Source organism: Pristis pectinata, chromosome 18 (assembly GCF_009764475.1).
Source record: "Pristis pectinata isolate sPriPec2 chromosome 18, sPriPec2.1.pri, whole genome shotgun sequence".
Lineage (NCBI taxonomy): Eukaryota > Metazoa > Chordata > Chondrichthyes > Rhinopristiformes > Pristidae > Pristis > Pristis pectinata.
Window position 1 is genome coordinate 38,221,731 of NC_067422.1, and position 20,158 is coordinate 38,241,888.

General features: G+C 42.0%; 1 protein-coding gene across 2 annotated transcripts in view; it reads left to right on the forward strand.

The window, feature by feature from the left end:
• The window catches only part of sap30bp (SAP30 binding protein), a 63,616-nt gene that overhangs the window by 25,518 nt on the left and 17,940 nt on the right, over positions 1-20,158 (forward strand). For both annotated transcript variants that reach the window (XM_052032737.1, XM_052032736.1), the window contains one exon: positions 9,499-9,541. In XM_052032737.1, the coding sequence (XP_051888697.1) occupies positions 9,499-9,541 (43 nt within the window). The remainder of the gene's footprint in view (positions 1-9,498; positions 9,542-20,158) is intronic.

A 20,158-nucleotide genomic window follows, 5' to 3' on the forward strand; every position in this document is an offset into this window, starting at 1 on the left:
TTAGTAATTATGACCACAAAACTACAGGATTGTCATAAAAACCCATCATGTTGATGAATTTCCATTAGGGAAGAAGTTATGTGGCTCTTACCCAGTCCTGGATGTATGTGATTTCAGCCCCACAAATTAATATGCCATTCAGTTCAAGGGTAATTAGGGATGAGCTGTAAATGCTGGCCTTTTCATTGATGACCAGATCCATAAAAAGGAATAAATGATAAAGAAGTAATAACTGCGTATCTACGGTCCTCTGGGGTGGAGTGATCCAAGGATTCACAGCTCAGTGGGTAAAGGAATGTTTCTTCATCACAGTGCTAAGTGACCAAAACTTACCCTGAGACTCTGGTTCTTAGTTATAGAATATTTGGCAAGAAGTAGCAGCAACCCAGTCTCCACTTGTCAATTCCTTTCTGAACCTTGTACCTTCAATGAAGTAGTTCTTTTAAACTCTAGTAGGGGAGTCCATTCTACTCATTCCTTGCAGTATATGCTGCTCATACTAGATTTCAGTTAGCTGAGTCTACACTGCTCTGCCTTCAAGGCAGTATCTTTCTTGGTTGTAGAGGTCAAAATTGCAACTGTAGTCAGGTGTGGTCACAACAAAACCTGCTGCAGTTACAGCAAGACTTCCTTACTCCTGTCACCCTAATTCTGGCAGTGCGTTCTCTTTACTAATAATCACTTTTAAATTCCTCACTCTCATTAGGCCCTTGGTTCTCCACAGTTGCAGTTCATACACTGCATCATCTGTTGCAAAGACGACGGCAAAGTATTTGTTTAACATCTCATCCATTTCGTTAGTCATTTCTGCTGCCTCTGAAGGAAACGTTTGCTGTTAATGCCCCCTTTACAAACTTTTAGAAACTCTCTCGCTAATTCAATCTCATATTGTCCTTCATCCAAAACTTTTGGTCGTCCTTTATTGGTTTCTAAAACTTCCAACTCGCAGTGTCTTGGAAAATTGTAAGACCTAACTTAGTAAAATCTTTAACTTGTTCCATTTGCCAAAGGAAGGTTACACTTTCCACAGAATTTTTACTTCTTAATTGAATATAAATTTGTGGAGAATTATGGAGTATTGTTCCACTGGCAAACCATTTAACTTTGCCAACTCGTCCCTCACATCTTCAATATGAGCTTTAAGCTCAATCCTAGTTCTGACTGAGTGTAACACTTATGTAAAATTCTGTCATATTGTCGTTACTTTTCCCTGAGGATTCTTTACTATGGGGATAAAGGACTAAGGTCATTAAGAAGGATATGTGTACTCTCTGGTTGATTCTGTGATGTATTGCTTCAGGAAAATGTCCCATCCGCATCCCATGAAATTGTCATCCCATCTGCTTTTGACAATTTGATACGTGTGGTCTGTATGAAATGAAATGAACAAACATCATCATGTTCCCCCACCACCCAACCCCTGGCAGATTATTATATTACCTCTGCTACAGGCTCCTTGATTAATAACCTGTCAAACCATGCAGCTACTGATGTGGGGGGGGGGGGGGGGGGGGGGGGGAGGTGGATGTTGTGGTGTGATGTTTGTTATTTGTTGTCTCTTATCTCCACCAGTACCACTACTGCTCTGGGCCAGGATCATCCCTCAGTACTGCACATAGTTGTTAAACAGGCCTGTCTTGGGAATGGCTCTTAGATCAAATTCATTACCAGTTTAAGTGGATCTCAATCCAACGACTCCCCACTTTCTCAGCTATTCGTTCCAGTGTCCGTGATTTAAAGTTTCCATCTCTCTTAATATATTTTTAAACACACATTCAGATCTTTAATCTGTTCAACCTTTTGCCAATATAGCCAGCTGCAGGCACAGCTACAGTTGAGATTCTGCAGTTTAATTTCAACCCCAGTGCTCTCGGCAGAACCTTTTGTTTCCTGAAGACATTACCTGAAGATACGAGCTAGTCCCTCAATCTACTTGTATCTTCAGCTTAAATACAGGCAGCGACAACTGGATTCTTCTCCCTCATTCCAAGTACCTGTCTAGCCATATTGTCCTTAACCCTGGAACTGGAAAGGCAACAACCTTTTGGGTTTCTGTTCATATTTGCAGAGAAAAGTAGCTATCCCATGACCATACTGTCTCCTTTCTCCAATGCCATCTCCCTCCATACTTACATGGCTTTTGCATCATGGTGCCGTGGCCGCATTGGCTGTCCTCCCTACAGTCTATAAAATGGAAGGAGGGAGCTTGGCAGTGAACAGAAAGCAGTGCCGTACACTGCGTTTCTCAGCTACAGACTTGCCTCTGATTCCTTGGATTGACCCAACATCATAACTCACAGGATGAAAAGCTGTTGACTTGAAATATTTCAACTTTCACAACCAAATGTTTATGAAGGGACTGCAAGTTTCTATCTGCTGGATGCAAAATAGACAAGCAGTCCTTTAATTACTCGTATCAAGTCGCGTGATGAAGGTGAATGCTTCAGTGGCGACGTGACCTATGCACACCTTCACGTGCTGCCCCTAATACAGAATATTAGAAATTCCAACCCTGCTCTACCTCAGACATTTGAATGGTACAGCCTACAGCACTGGCAGGGGTTCTAGCAAACACTGCTCCATCATTTGTACATTGCAAGATGAGCTTGGACTTCACAAGTGGTCATTCTTCATTATTCGAGCTACAGAATGGAAATACATTGAGGTTACAACGTGAAATGGGACTATTTACTGTTTACTCTCCACATAAGCAATAACTCCAATCATATATACCTGCTGAGCTCCCATCATCTTGACAGTCTAGCAACCAATTCCATCATTGCCATTTCCACTCATTTCACTTATTGATCTTCGTCAGGAAACAATAATTTCCTTCCTGTGCCTGATGAATCATGAAGCGCTGTAATATCTCTATATCTCAGTTTCTTTCTGAGCTATTATAAATCCAGCCACGGCTCTCCACCCCTCCTCCCGTTAGGGTTGCCTTTTGACCCTAAATTGTTTCTCTCCTTGGGCCACTTCTACACTCTCGACCAAGCAGAACTTTTCCCATTTCCGACTTCAATTTAGGCTGTGGATGTTCTACGTGGCTCTTCTCAACTTGTACTCAGCCAAGGTGCTTTTCAGCTTGTTTTCATTACTCTCCTTCATACCTTTCATTGCTGTGAAAATCTCATACAGTCTTGACTGTGATGATGCGAAGGTTAATTGCTAGGGCCTTGCATCAGTTCGATAAAATGCAACAATCATCTTGGTTACTTTACCCTGAAGCTTTTCTAATGCATCCAAATCCTCTTCAATATAAGATGACAAAAACCTCATGTTGTGGCCCAACAGTGGATCTCCTTCTGGCATTGTACAATGTTGTTATGCTCTGCTTGGACGTCCAGTTCATTGCCTTGAGGTATCTGATATCTATAACATTTGTGAATGATATGCTATAGTCTGTCCATTATGGAACTATTGGACTTGCAAAAGAGATGACAGTCGTACACTGGCAATTGATTTGTTAACTTCAGTGAGATGGCAAATTATTAAGGGAAATCTAAACCTATCTTAAGAAAGATGTGGAATTTTTTGTTGATAGGATGAATTATGTCACATGGATTTTAATAAAATAAATATGGGTCAATTTATTCATTGCGATAAATGTTACAACATGTAGTAGTAGCTGGAGCAGACCACACAGACCCTCAATCCGCAATTCAATGACATCACAGCTAATCTTCCACCTCAAGTCCACCTACCCTACCCAGTTCCCATGTCCCTTGATTCCTTTACTGCCACACTCACCAGGTTCCGTTACTGTCTCTCACATTGGCCAGATGTTTTAAAAGCATCTTTTCGGCCTCTGTCCATGGATCACAAAATAGGAGTTGCTTTCATTATTGGAGATAAAGGAGACTGCAGATGCTGGAATGTGGAGCAACACACAAAAAGCTGGCGGAAGTCAGTGGGTCGGGCAATATCTGTGGTGGGAAATGGACAATTGACATTTGGACTCAGATGAAGGGTCTCAACCTGAAACGTTGACTGTCCATTTTCCTCCATAGGTGCTGCCTGACCTGCTGAGTTCTTCTAGCTTTTTGTGGGTTGCTTTCATTATTGCCTCTTCCCAAGTACATCTGCTCATTACAATGTTCTGGGGTTAGTAAGAGTGACTTTGAGCACATTACAGTTCTACAGTTCTATGGTAAGTGACTGGACCTGCACAGAACTGTCCTTTATTCGGTGAGAGTGACCGTACCTGCGCATTGTATCCTACAGTTAGTCTGTTACTGTATGTTCTCATTCGAGTTCTATATTCAATGAGAGCAACTGTGTGTTAGCATCCTTTAATTAGTGGCAGTATCTGTACCTGTCTACTATTGACCATTCAATATGTATTTAGCTCTTGTGCGTTTCAATACAATGACTACACTTCCTGTGAGTCTTTCCCTGCACAGCTAAACAAGCTGAAACAGACTTTATTACCTGCAGCTGTGACTATGAAAATGCCACAGATGCTTAGGGAGGGAGTGGCTGCAAGTGAGTCGGCTTTTGCACAGAGCCGCTAGCTGAACCGAATACTGTGAGGTACAAAGAGACTGCCACCCCTGCAGTTTTCTTGGCTTTCATCGATCTCGCTCTGACGAAGGGTCTTTGATCCAAAACATAGACTCTGTTTCCCTCCCCCACTGATACTGCCAGACCTGCTGAGCACTTCCACCATTCTATTTTTGTTTTGGATTCCTAGCTCCTGCAGTTTTGTTGCTTCAATCAACTTTCATGTTCTCCATTCTATGGAATAAAAGAATTTATAATTCAAACCAGAATTCACTTTTGGAATGTGCTAATTCTGTTAACATTGTTGTGTACCTGTGTCCTGTTTTCGGTCATTGGTAAATACAAGGCAGTGGGAGTAAGGAAGAAGTAACCCAGGCTGCATTATGGAGCAATTGATGTACAGAAGCCCAGAGAGTAGTCTTAAATTCGGGAAATTTGTAGAGCAAAGATAGGCCAAAATCTACTGCACTTCCTCATTAGTGACAGACTGTGAGCTAGTGCCAGGGGCATAAGCTTGGTGAAACTCAAAGAAATTGGTGATGCTGAAAATCTGAATTAAAAACAGAAGATGCTAAGAAAATTCAGCAGGTCAGGCAGCATCTGTGGAAAGAGAAACGGTCAATATTTCAGGTCCACAACTCTTCTGTTTCTCTTTCCACAGATGCTGCCTAGTCTGCTGAATTTCCTCAACATTTTCTGTTTTTATTAGCACAGACGTGGTGCTTGGCTCATCCATGAAATGGTGTAACTTTTATTGTGCCTGCGACCCATATCACGTAGCTAACGTGCGTGGTGAGAAGACCAAGCCCACTCATGATGAGCTTCAGTACTGGCTTCAGTGTGATCCATGACCGTAAACAAAAGGGTCAAGCAGAACAGTGGCACTGGCCTTAATCTTCCTGTCTTCCATAAATGGTGGGGTGATGCCAGACAACTTGAGGATAAAATATGGCGTGCTTGTTGAAAACAGAATGTAATGGTAAACCTAGCAACGATAGGCCAATCAGTCTCAGTGACAGAAAAGCTGCTAGAACTGACACTGAGGAGCAAAGTTAATAGAATCAGACTTTTTTTAAAATTTTTTTAAAAATTTTATTTACAGCGTGGTAACAGGCCCTTCCGGCCCTACGAGTCTGCACCACCCATTTTAAACCCAAATTAACAGTGCAAAGACAAAAATTACTATAAATTACAAACAAACAAAGTTAATCAAACAAGTGTGGGCAAACTATTGAAAACCAGCACAGGGCATGTTAAAATTATTATTAACTAAGTCATAGAGTTGTACAGTACAGATACAGGCCCTTCGGCTCATTACATCTGTGCCAACTGCTTACACTAATCCTACACCAGTCTGTTTTATTCTCTCCAGATATGAAGTTTTAGAATGTGGCAGTGTGATCAATGTGCATATGGACTTTGATAAAGCCATATGATCGAACGTCTGTCAGCACAGTTGAAGCTTGTGGAATAAAAGGGGCAGTGTTACATGGGTATGCAATTGGTTTGAGATTCTGTGCCGTGACAAGCAGTTGTTTCTCGGGACAGCGGAGGGTGTGCATCGTTGTTCCCTGGGGACCTCTGTTTTGCTGGCTATGTGTAATTGACCATTTCAAAATTTCCCAGTGACATAGCACTTGAAGTGTGCTAAATATTCAGGAGGATCATGATGGACTGGATAGTGAGGCTGGTAAAATGAGTGGACAGATGTAATGTTTAAGTCTTCACTTGCTTGTGCCATTAATTATCATTTTAATATTTATATCATGGGGATAATTCAAGGCAGATTCTGCTCATATGCTACCTTAGCAACATTCTCTGCAGACTGCTACAAAGCAGCCAACAATGGCTTCCATAAGCAACTGCCTGCAGGCACCTGTGTCTGTGTAAAGTGATGCATTTGGGTAGAATGAATGAAGAATGGGCGCAATTCTAATGAGAGTGCTGGAAGAAAAGCCCTGCGTGTGTATGTTCACTTGTCTTTTGTGGCAGGACTGGCTGAAAAAGCAATTTAAAATAAAGCATTCAGGATCTAGATCTTCATAAATATTGAGTACAAAACCACAGAGGAAATGTTAAACCTCAGTAAAACACTGGGTCAGCTGCAAATAAAGTATCGTGTTCAGCACTGGTCACCACGTTGTGAGGGTGTGAAGACCCTGAAGTGGGTGTGGAATAGATTAAGTAGAATGGATGGGGATGAGGGACTTCAATTACATGAATAGAGAGAAGATTGAGAGGTGATTTGATAGGGGGATTCAAAAGTACAAAGGATATAGACAAAGAAAGTGCAGAGAAATTGTTCACATTGGATGTGGATATAAAGTGATTGTCAAAAGAACTTGGGTTGACATTCTCACTTGGAAGTATCATGATCTGGAGTTTACCCTCGGGATAGGGTAGTGGAAACAGATTCAATCCGTGCTTTTATAAAGGAAATTGGATAGATACTTGAGAGAGGAAAAGCTAGAAGATGTTGGGAGAAGAGTGGGGGGGGTGAGGTGGGACTGACCGTTTGCTCTTGCAGAGAGCCGCCATGGGTTCAGTGAACCAAATGACGGTTTTATATGCATGAACGATTCAGATTCTATTCTGTTATCTCCAAATCCTCGTCCCAAACACTGCTCAACAATTAATCTCAGTACACACTAGGACTATGGGAGAAATGGTGACCTTGTGCAAGGCTCACAGCTCCCAAATAATAGACTTTTCTGCTCAGTGAGCATATTTATCAGTGGACTGTGGTTGACATTTTAACATGTAATGCTTTCAACCTATCATGTAATGTTTAAATACTCATTCTAGTATGACATCAAGCTTTACTTTTAAAGTTATTTTCATGGGGAGAATTCAAGGCAGATTCTGCTGCTGTTACTAACTCAGCAACATTCCACAGCTACAAAGCTGCTAATTATGTCGTAGATTCATAGAGTATACAAAGTGGAAACAGCCCCTTTGACCCACTGACTCTAGGCCAACCATCGACCACCCATTTACACCAGTCCTGTACTAATCCCATTTTATTCTCCCCACATTCCCATCAACCCATTAGCCCAGCACCACCAAGTTCTACCACGCCTACAGATTATGGGCAATTTACAGCGGCCAATTAATCTATTAATCAGCACATCTTTGGGATGTGTGAAAACCAGAGCACCCCAAAGGAAACAAACACAGTTACAGGGAAAATGTACAAATTATACACAGCAGCACCGGAGGTCAAGATTGAATCTAAATCACTGGAGCTGTGAGGCAGCAGCTCTACTAGCTGTGCCAGCCCTCTTCTGTAAACAACTACCCAGATGCACCTGTATCAGGCTCAGTTTGTCTGTCCCTTCCGTTATGGTTCTTGCTGTGTCAAGGATTGCCATGGCCAGAGACTGCTAACACATTGCTCCATGTGCTCCACATTCAGAACTGAGTGGAGCTTGGATTTGAACAGAGACCTGAGGGTAAGTATCATTTCAACTTCAAGCTAAACGTTTCATTAGGAATATCAGTTTTGTTGATAACTTGAAACTAAATGTCAATGTTATATACACATCTCCTACCAGCCTGTCCTACGAGTAGAGTGTAGGACTTTATAATGTTTGAAGGAAGTTCTGGATGCAGAACCTGGCTGACTTTGTTTATTTTTGCTCAATAAATAAAGAGGTTAATGATTAGCCTGTTTGATGCAAGAGAGAAAGCACACAGTGAAGCGGGTAGCTGATAAATTGAGAGGATAGAGATTGCATCCCTAACAAAAAATCTCCTGCATTAAGTAATGCTTGGTGGGCTGTTTAGGCAGCAAGAAGCTACCTACTCTGCCTGAGACACTTCTTCCAGTTCCTGTTCTTCCCTGGCACCTGGTTTGAAAGCTTGGTCTCCTATCTGCAATGCAGTGTTGTCAAATCACTGCTGCATGTTCTTTCATGGGTACATTCCTAAATTCTGGGTAGTACCAACGTGGTCCTAGCAATGTAGCTTAAAGCAAGAGGGTTAAAATTCACTGTGAGGACAGCCCTGAGCTAAACCCCAGGGTTGATTTAATTGTTCCCTCAGACACTTAAGGACATGGAAGGTAAAAGAAATGTCAATTTCTTTCCTCATGTGAACAATGCACGCAAGTGCATGTACACATTTTTATTCTCTCTCGATCTGGAAAGGTCTGCAGATCCCATTCTTTCTTCCTATTTCTTTTTCTATATTTAACTTTGTCTTTTCACCTACTTTTTTACTTTCTGACTCTCTGAGTGATGGTTCTCCTCACCAGCCCATTCCCTCTTCCCATCTCCCTACATCTCTGAAACCACCTCTCTTGCCTCTTCCTCTCACTCACTGCATCTTTCTCTTTCACTCTTGGCCTCTCAACCTCTGCCTTCTCCCACACGACTGCCCTTGCTAACTTCGTCTCAATCTCACTCACATTTGTTCTTTTGAGATTCTGCCCGTGTCCTTGCCAACTGGCTCTTTCACCATGCAGTCCTTTCTCCAGCCAGCATGCACCCTGCCCCTCGCTTGTTCCAGGGCAAGCTCGTTCTAGAACCATTGCTTAATGTCCTATTTCACTGGATGCCAGCACATCATGTCAACACAACAAGACGTGATCTGATGCTGCTTCTGTGTCCCCTTGTCACCTCCAATATTTTTCCCCCACCACTCCCATGCTGCTCTGGTTCTTCCTGCACCCCCCACCCCCAGCCAGGTCATTTGCGCCCTCCACCCACCTTTGCTTTCACCCACTCGCCTGCTGTTCTCTCATTTCTGTCTTGCTCCCCTCTTGTCCTATGTACTCTCTACGGACATATCTTGGACTTAGCATGTCCCCTTTTTGCTCCTTGGCTTCTGCCCCTTTTATAATGTAATTGATACAGCACTCGTAGTGAACTGTCTTCCTAAAATTCTACAAACACATTGTGTATCCTGTACACCCCTGAGTACTGCAATGAGATACAAACGTTAACTTTATGTTGTGATGGTTAAGGCATGTAATCTCTATTTCTTTTTCAGGAGTTCCTCGATGTGGAAAAGAAGAATCCTCAGGAACTAGTTGGTATGTATTATTGTCACTGAAAGGAGAATACTGAGGTTGGCAACTGGAGAGAGAGCAAGGGGTGAATCACAAAAGTTATAAATTGGTGGCATCTTTTTAGTTTTAATAACAGCAGGATTATAAAAGAGAATATTAAGTTCTATGGTATTTATAGGGGGGAGTAGATAAACCAGCAACATTTTCATTTCGAAATAGTGAGAATGCAAGTAAGATTACTATATTGGCACTGAGACATCTGTGGGTACAATTGAGGAATTCGACCCCTGTGAATGTATATAGACTACATGAGGCTACCCATTCTAATTTGACCCATTTGGGACCCTTGCATGTCCTTTGCAAACCTCCCACTTCCCTTTCAACATGATAGTGAGTTGCTCTCACCTTCCCCAAATGTCCACGATATGTCCATGAATTTGGAAATTTGAAGTTCAGCAATCAATATAGATTACTGCTTCAGACTCGGGGGTTAAAATAGATTTACTGCCATAAATACCTGGTTCTAGACTCCTCTGTCAGTTGAAGCATCCTCCCCAGATCTATACTGTCGAGCCTTCTTAGAGTTTCATACATTTCAGTGAGACCACTTCCTTTCTTCTAAAGTTTAGAGAATACAAGCCTAACATAGTCATCATTCTGCATATGACTGACCCACAACTCCAAGAAGCAGTCTGGTCAATCTTCACTGCGGTCCCATCATGGCAAATATCTTTTTTTCTCTTTTGGTTTGACCATGGGGGAAACGTGGCTGATTTAAAGAAATGTTTGTATTTACATAGCACTTGTACATCCTCAGGGCATCTCAGCAGGTGTCTCAGTCAGTGACAGAAGTGCAGTCCATGATTTTATCAGCAAATGTGACAGGTAATTTGTGTGCTGATAAAACCCACAAATAGCAGCAAGATAACTGGCTGGTTAAATCACTCCATCTCATTTACCTGTCACACTTATCAGTCCTTCCTCTATCAGTACCTCAGTTTTAAAATCATTGTACTTGTTTACAGGCCCCTGCATCACTCACGCTTATTTTCCCACCCCCCAATCTCTGCAACCCCTTCTATCCCTCCGAGAGTTCCATATCTCTGGAACTTCCAATACTAGCCTTTTGCACATCGACGGTTTTAATTCCCTCACCACTACTGGCAGTGCCTTCAATTAGAGCCTGACTACTTGACTCCAGCTCAGCACAATATGTGTTGGGTTCAGCTTCATGTTTTGATAGAACGTTCAGATGCACGTTCTCTGTCCCAGCTCAGTACTTTATGCAGGTCAGGATGACTGGTGTTGTTTTGCCGCATGCATCCTCTGCTCTTAATCAGTAGCAATGTATGTGCAGTGCAGTTGTATCAGGTATGAAAAAATTTCTTTGGCTCAGGTCGGGTTTGGATTGGCTGGGATCAGGTTGGGTTTGGATCTGGTTTTAATTTTATATCCTAGTAGGCCCCTGGCTACATAGACCCTAGGCTCTGAAATTCCTCCCTGAATTTCTCAAGCTCTTTGTCCTCCTCTTAAGATGCTCCATAAAATTTACCTCCTTGACCAAGACTTTGGACATCTATATTAGGATCTTTTTACCTGACAACATAAGCAATTTTTTCAGAGGTTTGTTTGATAACACTCCTGTTAAGCACCATGAGACATTTTTAGTATATTTAGAGAGGCTACATAAATGCAAGTAGTTGTTAAGTTGCTTTTGTAGTGCAGGGTGAGTGAGGAGTATTGATCAAGACACGGAAACCTCACCTAGTCAACAAAAAGTGCTTTGGAATCATGTAAGACATTGCAAGAGGACAGGTCGAACCTTTTATTTAATGGCTCATTATAAAGATGGCAGCTGCAGTGTGTTAGCCTATGTGCTGAGGTTATGAAATCAAGTTTAATGCACATTCTAAGTCAGTGGTGACAATGAAGCCTATTTCTATAGTACTGAAATATCCGGAGTAGGATAATTGATTAGCCATATGAATTATCCTGTAGAAAACATGTAGTTAACTGTGTCACTATGCCAGTGATTTCTTCATTGTTCTGTGGATATGGTAATAGACCAGTGGTCTGTGATTGCTGTGGTTCTACACATACTATTTCATTGCAAAATTGTTACGAAATATTGCTGCTGGCTGCCAAGGCATGTTCGGGCTCAGGGTCACCTTGAATTGGAAGGTAAAGCATTTTGATATTTTCCCTCATGCTTTTAATTGATGTCACAAACTCCAGTGTTTTAGGAATTTCTGCTGAGAGGACAGATTTGGGGTAAATCTCAATAAGGATACAATTTTGAAGCTCCAGGACCAGGAAATGGAAAGATGGTCATGCATTGCTATAGTTCCTACCATGATCTGAGGAAATCCTGAAGTGTTTACAGCCAATGAAGTGTAATCACTGTTTAACGTAGGAGATACGACAGTAACTTACACACAGCAAGGTTGCCAGATGACAATAATATCCAGGGCATCTGTCTTATTGAGGTGGTATTGTTGAGAGTTTACTATCAACAAGAAAGCTGGGGGAAAGCTGCTGGATAAAAGCAAATATACAAGTGTGTAATTAGCAACAGTCTTCAAAAACCTTGCTCCTTGGCTAGCATTTTTGCCCTTAGATTAGAAAGCTGTGGAGACACAAGGCACTGCTGATGCTGGAATCTGGAGCAACAAACAATCTGCTGGAGGAACTCAGCAGGTCGAGCAGCATCTGTGGAGGGAAAGGAACTGTCGATGTTTCGGGTCGAAACCCTGCATCACGACTCGTGCAGGGTTTCAATCAGAAAGTTGTGTTTGAAGTCCCAGTGCAGAGACTTGAGCAGATATTCCAGACTGGCACCTCGGTACAATATTGAAGGGTGTCTGCACAGCGAGAATTACCATCGTTTAGGAAAGATACCAAACAAAAATAATATTTCAAATACGTGTTTAGATACCAGCATGATGATGTGTTACAGGATCCTTCCTGACACATTGGTTGTATGTTGTCCTGTCCATGCTCTTCCTGATCAGTCATCTACCTCTCCTATCACCTCGTTCCACCAGCCTCCCCTGCCCCTCGCCCCACTTCATTCCCCTCCCGCCTGCCCCGTTCACTACTCCCCTCTCCCTCACCTCACTTCCCTCCCCATTTTGCTCACATCATTCCCTATTTCACTTTACTCTCTATCTTCTCATAAAATATCAGTCTTGGAATGCAGATTGATACCAGAACAAAAGAGAACAATGTTATTATGAGGACATTTCCAGGCAAGGTTTATTTCCCTAAACATAGAAAATTAACAGATGATATAATTGCAGGATTTTGATTGTAGAATTTATAGAGTATGTAATGTGTAACTGACCTCTGTAGGACAAATCTAGAGTAAACAAAAAACTTATTGGATTGTGTCAGTGAGCACCCTTTTTAAATTGGGGATTACTGCTCTGGACAAAAAAAATAACTGAGGCAGAAGATCAATTTAAAAATTTTAACATTTACAAATTAAGATTTGTTAGCTTTGACCACTCAGGGTTAGGAACCCGGGCAGTTGGATGGAAGTACGTTATCTAATTGAATGACATTATCTAATTGAAGGTACATGCTCAGGGGTCTGATTAGCCTACTCCTGATCCTGTGTGCTGGTAATCTGGATGGGTAAAATGTCTGAGCCTGGTGCCCCAATGAGTTATTAGGGCCATTGAACCAATGTTCTTGCACAGTAGGTGAAGCAAAGCTAGACAACAAGTTTAATCCAATTTTCAGTTCTGGGCATGTAACGTTAGTTACAGTTACCCTCAGTGGTCGAGCAACAGGGAGACCTGCCAGGATTTCTGATTGTTGTCTTGTGACGCTGTTGGAGGTGTGCATTTTGAGCAGGTTAATTATAGGATGACACCACTGATTGACAGCTGTCCCGAATATGCGCTCTGGGCTCGTGCATAAAATAGCATGTTGATGGAGCTGCAAGAGGACTGCTGTTGTCTGAAGGCACTGATCCTGGCCAATCAGCAACAGCCTACAGAGGGCCAGTGAAGGATAGGCTGATGGTTGTGGGAGGAGGGGGTGCAGATGTAGCATATTGATGTTTTAGGTAATGGATTCTGCTTGTAGCATAGCATTGCTTTCTGTCTGGGAGGTTACTGCAGTCATGGATAGGTCTGATGATGAGTACATAAAGTTCTCCAATACTTCTTGTCTCCTTGTGAACTATTTGTGGATAACAGTTTGCCTGCCTCAGATGGGTCTGTCTGTGTACCTCTGTATTTGTGCACTGATCACAGTTGCCTAGACCTGTTTCACACTCTCCCGTGTGGTTACAAAATCCACCCTGCTTGTGGTTTATCTGTACAGTTGAGTATCATAAAGGTTTGGCCAATCCTGGCTCTCACCACTGGCCTGTACAATCGCTGTGCTTTCTGATTCACAGACCCAACTGCAACTTTGTTTCTGCTAGTCTGCCTTTCCTAGTGCAGAAGCAAAATACTGCAGATGCTGGAAATGCAAAATAAAAGCAAAAAGGGCAGGCAGCCTCGGTAGAGAACGAAGTAACAATAACATGAGCTTGCAGTCTTGTCGGTCAATGGATCCTCAACAAATCTTACACCCCAGATCCACTCTTTTAATGTTAATACCTGCAGTTTCCAGCAGAGTTCTGGGATAACTCCACATTCCAGCAACTCACTGTTAGCATGTCTGTTTCCAGTGGGGTCAGAGGGTGGCAGTCTTTCTCCAACAGAGTTATGGGGTGCCTTTAACAGTTTTTCCCCCTTTTAGCTTAGAATCAAAGGTCTGAGTCCTTTTAGTTACCTGTGGATGTCCCAGCCCTGTTGAATCAGCATAGATCAGTGACTAACATTATAGATTTCCAGTTGTAAGTGAGAGAAGGGGGTTGTATAATTCACCTTAGACAAGGCGGTGAGCAAGCGATTTGCCTTGTGGCCAGTGATTCTGCTTTTTGCTGAGTGTGCAGCACACCGCACCCCTGAGCCACTTCCTGCCGTGCCACTCCCTGCTGAATGTATAACTTCAGGCCCTGCATTCCTGCTTTGTGTCAGTGCACAGCCTGGTGAATCAGACTAACAGGGCACACGGTGCACTGGGTGTGGCCCTCAGTGATCAACACCACTGTGGGAGGGTGGAGTACCTGCTCCAGGCACTAGACTTTTGCCTTTTGCAGCTGGCAGGGAGCTTTTTAGGGAGTTGTCAAAGCAACCAGCTCCCCGGTGCTACTCTGCAACACCTGGGAAGCGTTGCCAATCCAGATGAGTTTTTTGAGAGAGTGCAAGGGGGGAAAAAAGAAGAGTAATGGACTAGAGTAACACTGTGGAAAAAGTGGGAAAGTGATGAAGTGCAGGGACAAAGTGTTGCCATGGCAGCCCATTGTGCCAACTTTTATTTTTTTATATATATATATATTTTCAGCAGTCAATTACAGTTGAAATGTACAGGCAGTTCTCTCACCCTGCTCGTACTACTCCAGCTGATCTTGACTGTTGCCCAGTTCAATCACATCTCTACATGCTTTCTCTTTTCTCAAGCCAGTGGCCTGCACCCATGCACCACACTCACTGGCGCTCATTTGTGCCTTGTGGGATTTAGAAGAGGTATAAGATATCAACACGCTGTTCAGTCCTGCCTATTTCAACAGAAATTTAGTCAAAAATGGAAAAACTAAATCTTTTGGGGAAAAGAATCTACTGAATGCATTAGGTGCACTGATTTGCAGTCTGTTTAGGGAATCATGTGGATGCTCTGAAGTACACCGCGGAGATCCTGCCAAGGAGCTGGAGGCGACAGACACGGGACTGTGAGGAGAGTTGGTTGTTAATGGTGTTTTTGTGGTTTGGCTGCACAAATAGCACAGAGGGGACTGGTCGATGTTGGATCATGGGCAGCATTCATACTTTCAGTTTAGTGGAAAACAGCCAGGATGGGGAGTGGTGTGTGTGTGCTCATTTAGTGTAGATGATAAGGGCACTCTGACCTTGCTGGTTTTTGATCAGGGCAATCAGATTTAGGAATTAATTACCAAGTTAATGTGACCATCAGCTACTGGGCAGCAGAAGCCCACCTATCCTCTCCACCACTTCTACCTTTCTATGAAATTAGGCCTGAGGTAACTCTGTCACTTTGACTCAGTCTTGCATCCTTCTTATAATCTGTGGTTAACAAAGCATATTAATCTAAAACTTTGACTTAATAATAAACCTCAGAATCAATTAATATTTGTGAAAATCAAAAAACTGGAGATGTTGGAAATCTGAAGTAAAACTAGAAAATGCTGGAAACACTCAGCAGGTCAGGCAGCATCTGTGGAGAGAGAAACAGAATTAACATTTCAAGTTGGACATTCCTTGTCAGAAATGTTAATTCAGTTTCTCTTTCCACAGATACTGCCTGACCTGCTGAGTGAATCCAACATTTTCTGGTTTTATTTCAATTCCCATTTGTGTCCAGGAATGTTGAAATACTGGTTAAATTCATGGACCAGTAATAAACGGCCTGAATTAAAGATCTAGCTTTGAGTTAGAATCCCACCAGGGGAGGTAGGGAGTTAAATTTAGTTAAGTCAATAATTTGAAATGCGTGGTGTCAGTAATGCTAACTTGAAACTACTGGATTGCTGTGAAAATCCATCTGATTCACTTGTGTTCCTTGGGCAGGGAAGTCACCGTCTCTCGGATCTGTATTTGATTTTGCTTTTTCGTATGCTTTTTCCTTTTCGTTTTCTCCCTCATCTTTTCTCCCTTATCTTTTTAATCAACCCTGGTGCATTTTTGGAAAGTGGTATTCTTGCCCCTTGGTAATAAAGCTGGTACATCACCGTATTTTTTTTAATCCCTCTCATTTATCTTACACTTTTTTCCACCGGTTACAGATTTGCCCAGCTTGCCATGGACACACTCTGTCTTACCATGCCTTAACTAAATGTACAATCTTGGTCCCTGTTTCTCATTTTTCTTTTACAAGCACAGCATTGAATGCAATCATATTATGGTCACTATTAGGTAAATGTTCATGCGCAGTTAGACTGTTGATTACATCTGCCTTATTACATGTAAGGTAGTCAGTTTCCTTAGATTTCAGGATTTATTGTTTCAGAAATTATCCACAATGCACTCAAGAAATTCGCTGCCCTTTTAGAACAAGTACCTGCACTGAACTTAATTATATTTATAATGCGTGTGGATTGAGCCACCATCAGCTGTACTAAAGTCTGACCTGGAGATTTAACAAAATGATGGCAAATCAAAATTTCTTTTTCCAAAATGATCTACCTTTACTTGAGTTGAGAGATTATAACAACAACATAATGGCTGACACTACAACCCCCCAGCTCCCCCCCACCCCCAACTTTTTCCCAGATACAAGCTTAACCCCCTGTGTTCACAACCATTTTAGTAGTCAATCCACTGACCATCTAGTGACATACATCTTCTAGTATTTGACCAGTTCACCTCTTCCTGATCGCATTGTCTCCATACTTTTAAGGCCAAACTCCGCTGGCCATCATCAGTTGTCTACACAGCTTCTCGGTCTCAACACTGATTTACATCGCTTTATCCAAAGGCTGCAAATCCTGCTTGATGATTCCCAAATCTCTTTGATTATACTGAAGTTCAGCTTGAACGATGTTGTTTTGCCTGTCAGTCTCACATTTGTTCTTCGTACAATTCAATAGACCCATCGACGTATTTATTTTGTGTCTTTCTGCACACAGATAAATCTATAAATCTTCTTACCACACCCCCCCCCACCTACCTTTTGATTGTTCCAATGTTATTCTGTTTGCTTGTTTGTTGTAAGTACGTGAGTTGGTTGATTTAGTGAACCAGTCCTTTGTCATTAAGGAAATGTCACTCTGTTTGATGTTTTACTATCATCACACTAAGATGTTTTAATGGGGCAAGGTCTTGTTTCATTGGAATTTTGAAGCAAGCTGAACGTTGGCATTTCCAAAGGATTTTGGGGATGAATCCAGACTTGGTGAAGTCACAGTTCTACTTCTTTGTAGATTTGTAAGTCTGGTGGACAGCCAGACCACAAGAGAGTTCAAAGAAGGGAATAGATGGTCATACTTCAACAGACACATGTCACTGTGTGGTCTAACCACTCTACACCCTGTCTGTCTGTCTACACTGACAGCTGCTCCAGTGCTTCCTTTAGCTCACTGACTCTTCTCAATGTTCACTTAGATAATGCTTTGGTTCCTCGTGACGTGCTGGGATTTAAACTTTGGTCAATTTTCATGTGTGCACTCTGACCATTTCAACGTGCGTTTACTTCGAGTTAAATATGTTCTTGCTGCAAGTTCAGCGACACCTTTCAAAGACAAGCTTGTCTGCATATCCCAATCTATATAAAAGTTGAAACCCCCAGCTCATTTACTTCTCACGGAACTGTGGCATCAGTTGGGACCTCAGGAGGTGGGTAGGTGTCGAAAAGTTGCAAGATGTTTGGCAAGTTAAATGAGGAATTAAGATTGACAAAGAATTTGCTTTACTCTCTCTCCACCAGTTCCAAACCTGCAAAATTCGGTCCCCATCTGGCTTGAAAGGGCCCTGACTGTTGCGTTGGTCTAGGGGTTGGTACTGATGTAGTTGCAGGGAATTATAAAGGGTTGGGAGGAGGATTTAAGAGGAGCAGAGAGGGTTTGAACATTTGGCCCCTGTATTGTCTAGTCACAGCAAAGTCTGAAACATTCCCAAACTCTCCCATATGAAAAGGAGTTCCATTAGTTTTCAGAGTTAATTCCCTAACCTGTTGTTTAGACCTGTAAGTTTACTAGTGCTTTGCTGGGGTAAGATGTTTGATTTTGGTTAGTTGACCAAAAGAAGCCTTTTATATGTTTTTCTGGGCCCTGACTTTCTACCTAATTGCAAACTCACTGAATTAAGTTCAGAAAGCAGCCTGTAAATTTTAGGGAGGGATCAATGTTTACTCTATACCAGACAGGCAGAAATTCTACAAGTTCAGACTTTTCAGTAACTCAGCTTGGAAATGTTTGAAGATTATGGTTTTCTTGTGGTCAGAGTCCAATGTCTAAGAAAATGAAACAAATTAATGTTGAGTACAGGGTTGATGAGTTGGTGGGTGTTGTTAAATTTGCATTATTATAATTGTTGCCTTAATTTAAATTGTAAACAATTGACATTCGAGGCCATTGCTGGATACAGGACGGACTTGCTGTTTATTTTCTGCTCTACCCCTGAGCACAACATGCTTCAGGCGAAGCCCCTCGTAACACTGCAATCTGTCCTATCCCAGTACATTGCCTGCTGTGTTTACCTCCTAACCTGCTTATCTCTGTGCCATTTTGCAAGTGGCTAATAATTCAGGTATTTACACACTTCCTGTCTGCATTCATGTGTCAGCGATAGATCTGAGTCAGAAGGTCACTCTAGAAGCAAGTACATGACCTAGACTGATATTCAATTGCAGACTATCAGAGGTACCATCTTTATAAAGAGACGTTGAGCCAAGCCTCCATCTGCCTTTTCAATTGACATAAAAGATCCTATGGCATCATTTGAGAAAGAGTAAGGGCGTTTCCAGTTTCCTGGGCAATATTTAAACTTTAACCAACATCAACAAAACAGATTAACTGGGCATAATTTCACTGCTGTCAGTGGGAGTCTGCTGTTTAAAAATTGGCTGCAGCTTTATCTACATGGCTGGACTTTATTAGCAGTAAAAAATACTTCTGGGCATCCTGAGTTTGTGAAAGACTCAAGAAAATCTTTCTATCATTCAGTTTGGGATTGATGGTACTATGTTCCCTACATTAGTTTGGTCTAGAAATACCCATTTTTTGAAGTCTGTTAATGTTATTAATAAATGTCTATTTTCATTTCAAAATCTGTGGAAAAAGATCTAGTTTAAAATCAGATAAATGCACCTTTGCTTTGTGAAGTGCCAAGAGTGTAAAGCAGCTTGTTTACAAACAAGCCTTACATGGTGACTGCAATGCCAAGTGGGAACGTCTGCTGGGAAATACCAACCTCCTCTGTTAGTGAAACAGAGAACCCAATGTCCATGATGTTCACAATCAAATGTCAAGAGAGTATTTCATTTCAGCCGGAGGCTAGCTCAGCAGCCTATTCACAGTATTCTTCAGATATGATTAAAGTTGTTGTTAGAGTCTGATATTTGACCCAGAACCCCAGCTAGTTCTGGAGCGTGATGTTTTTGCAGACCCCCTGCGGCTGTGCATAAAATGCTTTCGCAAAATAGTTGCAGTCCTTCCAGTCACCACCCTCCACCCCCCACCCATTCCCGCCCCAGCCTGTCCTTCAGCAGCTGGCCTGAGCATGTGAGCAAGCAGTTATTGTAGGCATCGGTTTCTGACGGGTAGGAACATCGTTCTCATTCAGCCTCTCTGCCAGCAAAATCACCAACAACTAATTCAGTAACACAGCCTGCAATGGCTTGTCTATTTTCTTCACCCAAACATGAATTCTTTCATGTGTGACCCTCAACAACGCCAGCTATTTGTTGAGCAGTTTGTTTTTCTTTAAGACCATTTTATATAGTAAAACATCTTGGCACCACTAGATTATTATCAACAACCTTTGACACTGAGATACTGGAGGCTAATTTTTGAATAACAATTGTGCAGTAATATAAATTTTAATAATATGGATAAAATTCATCTAAAAT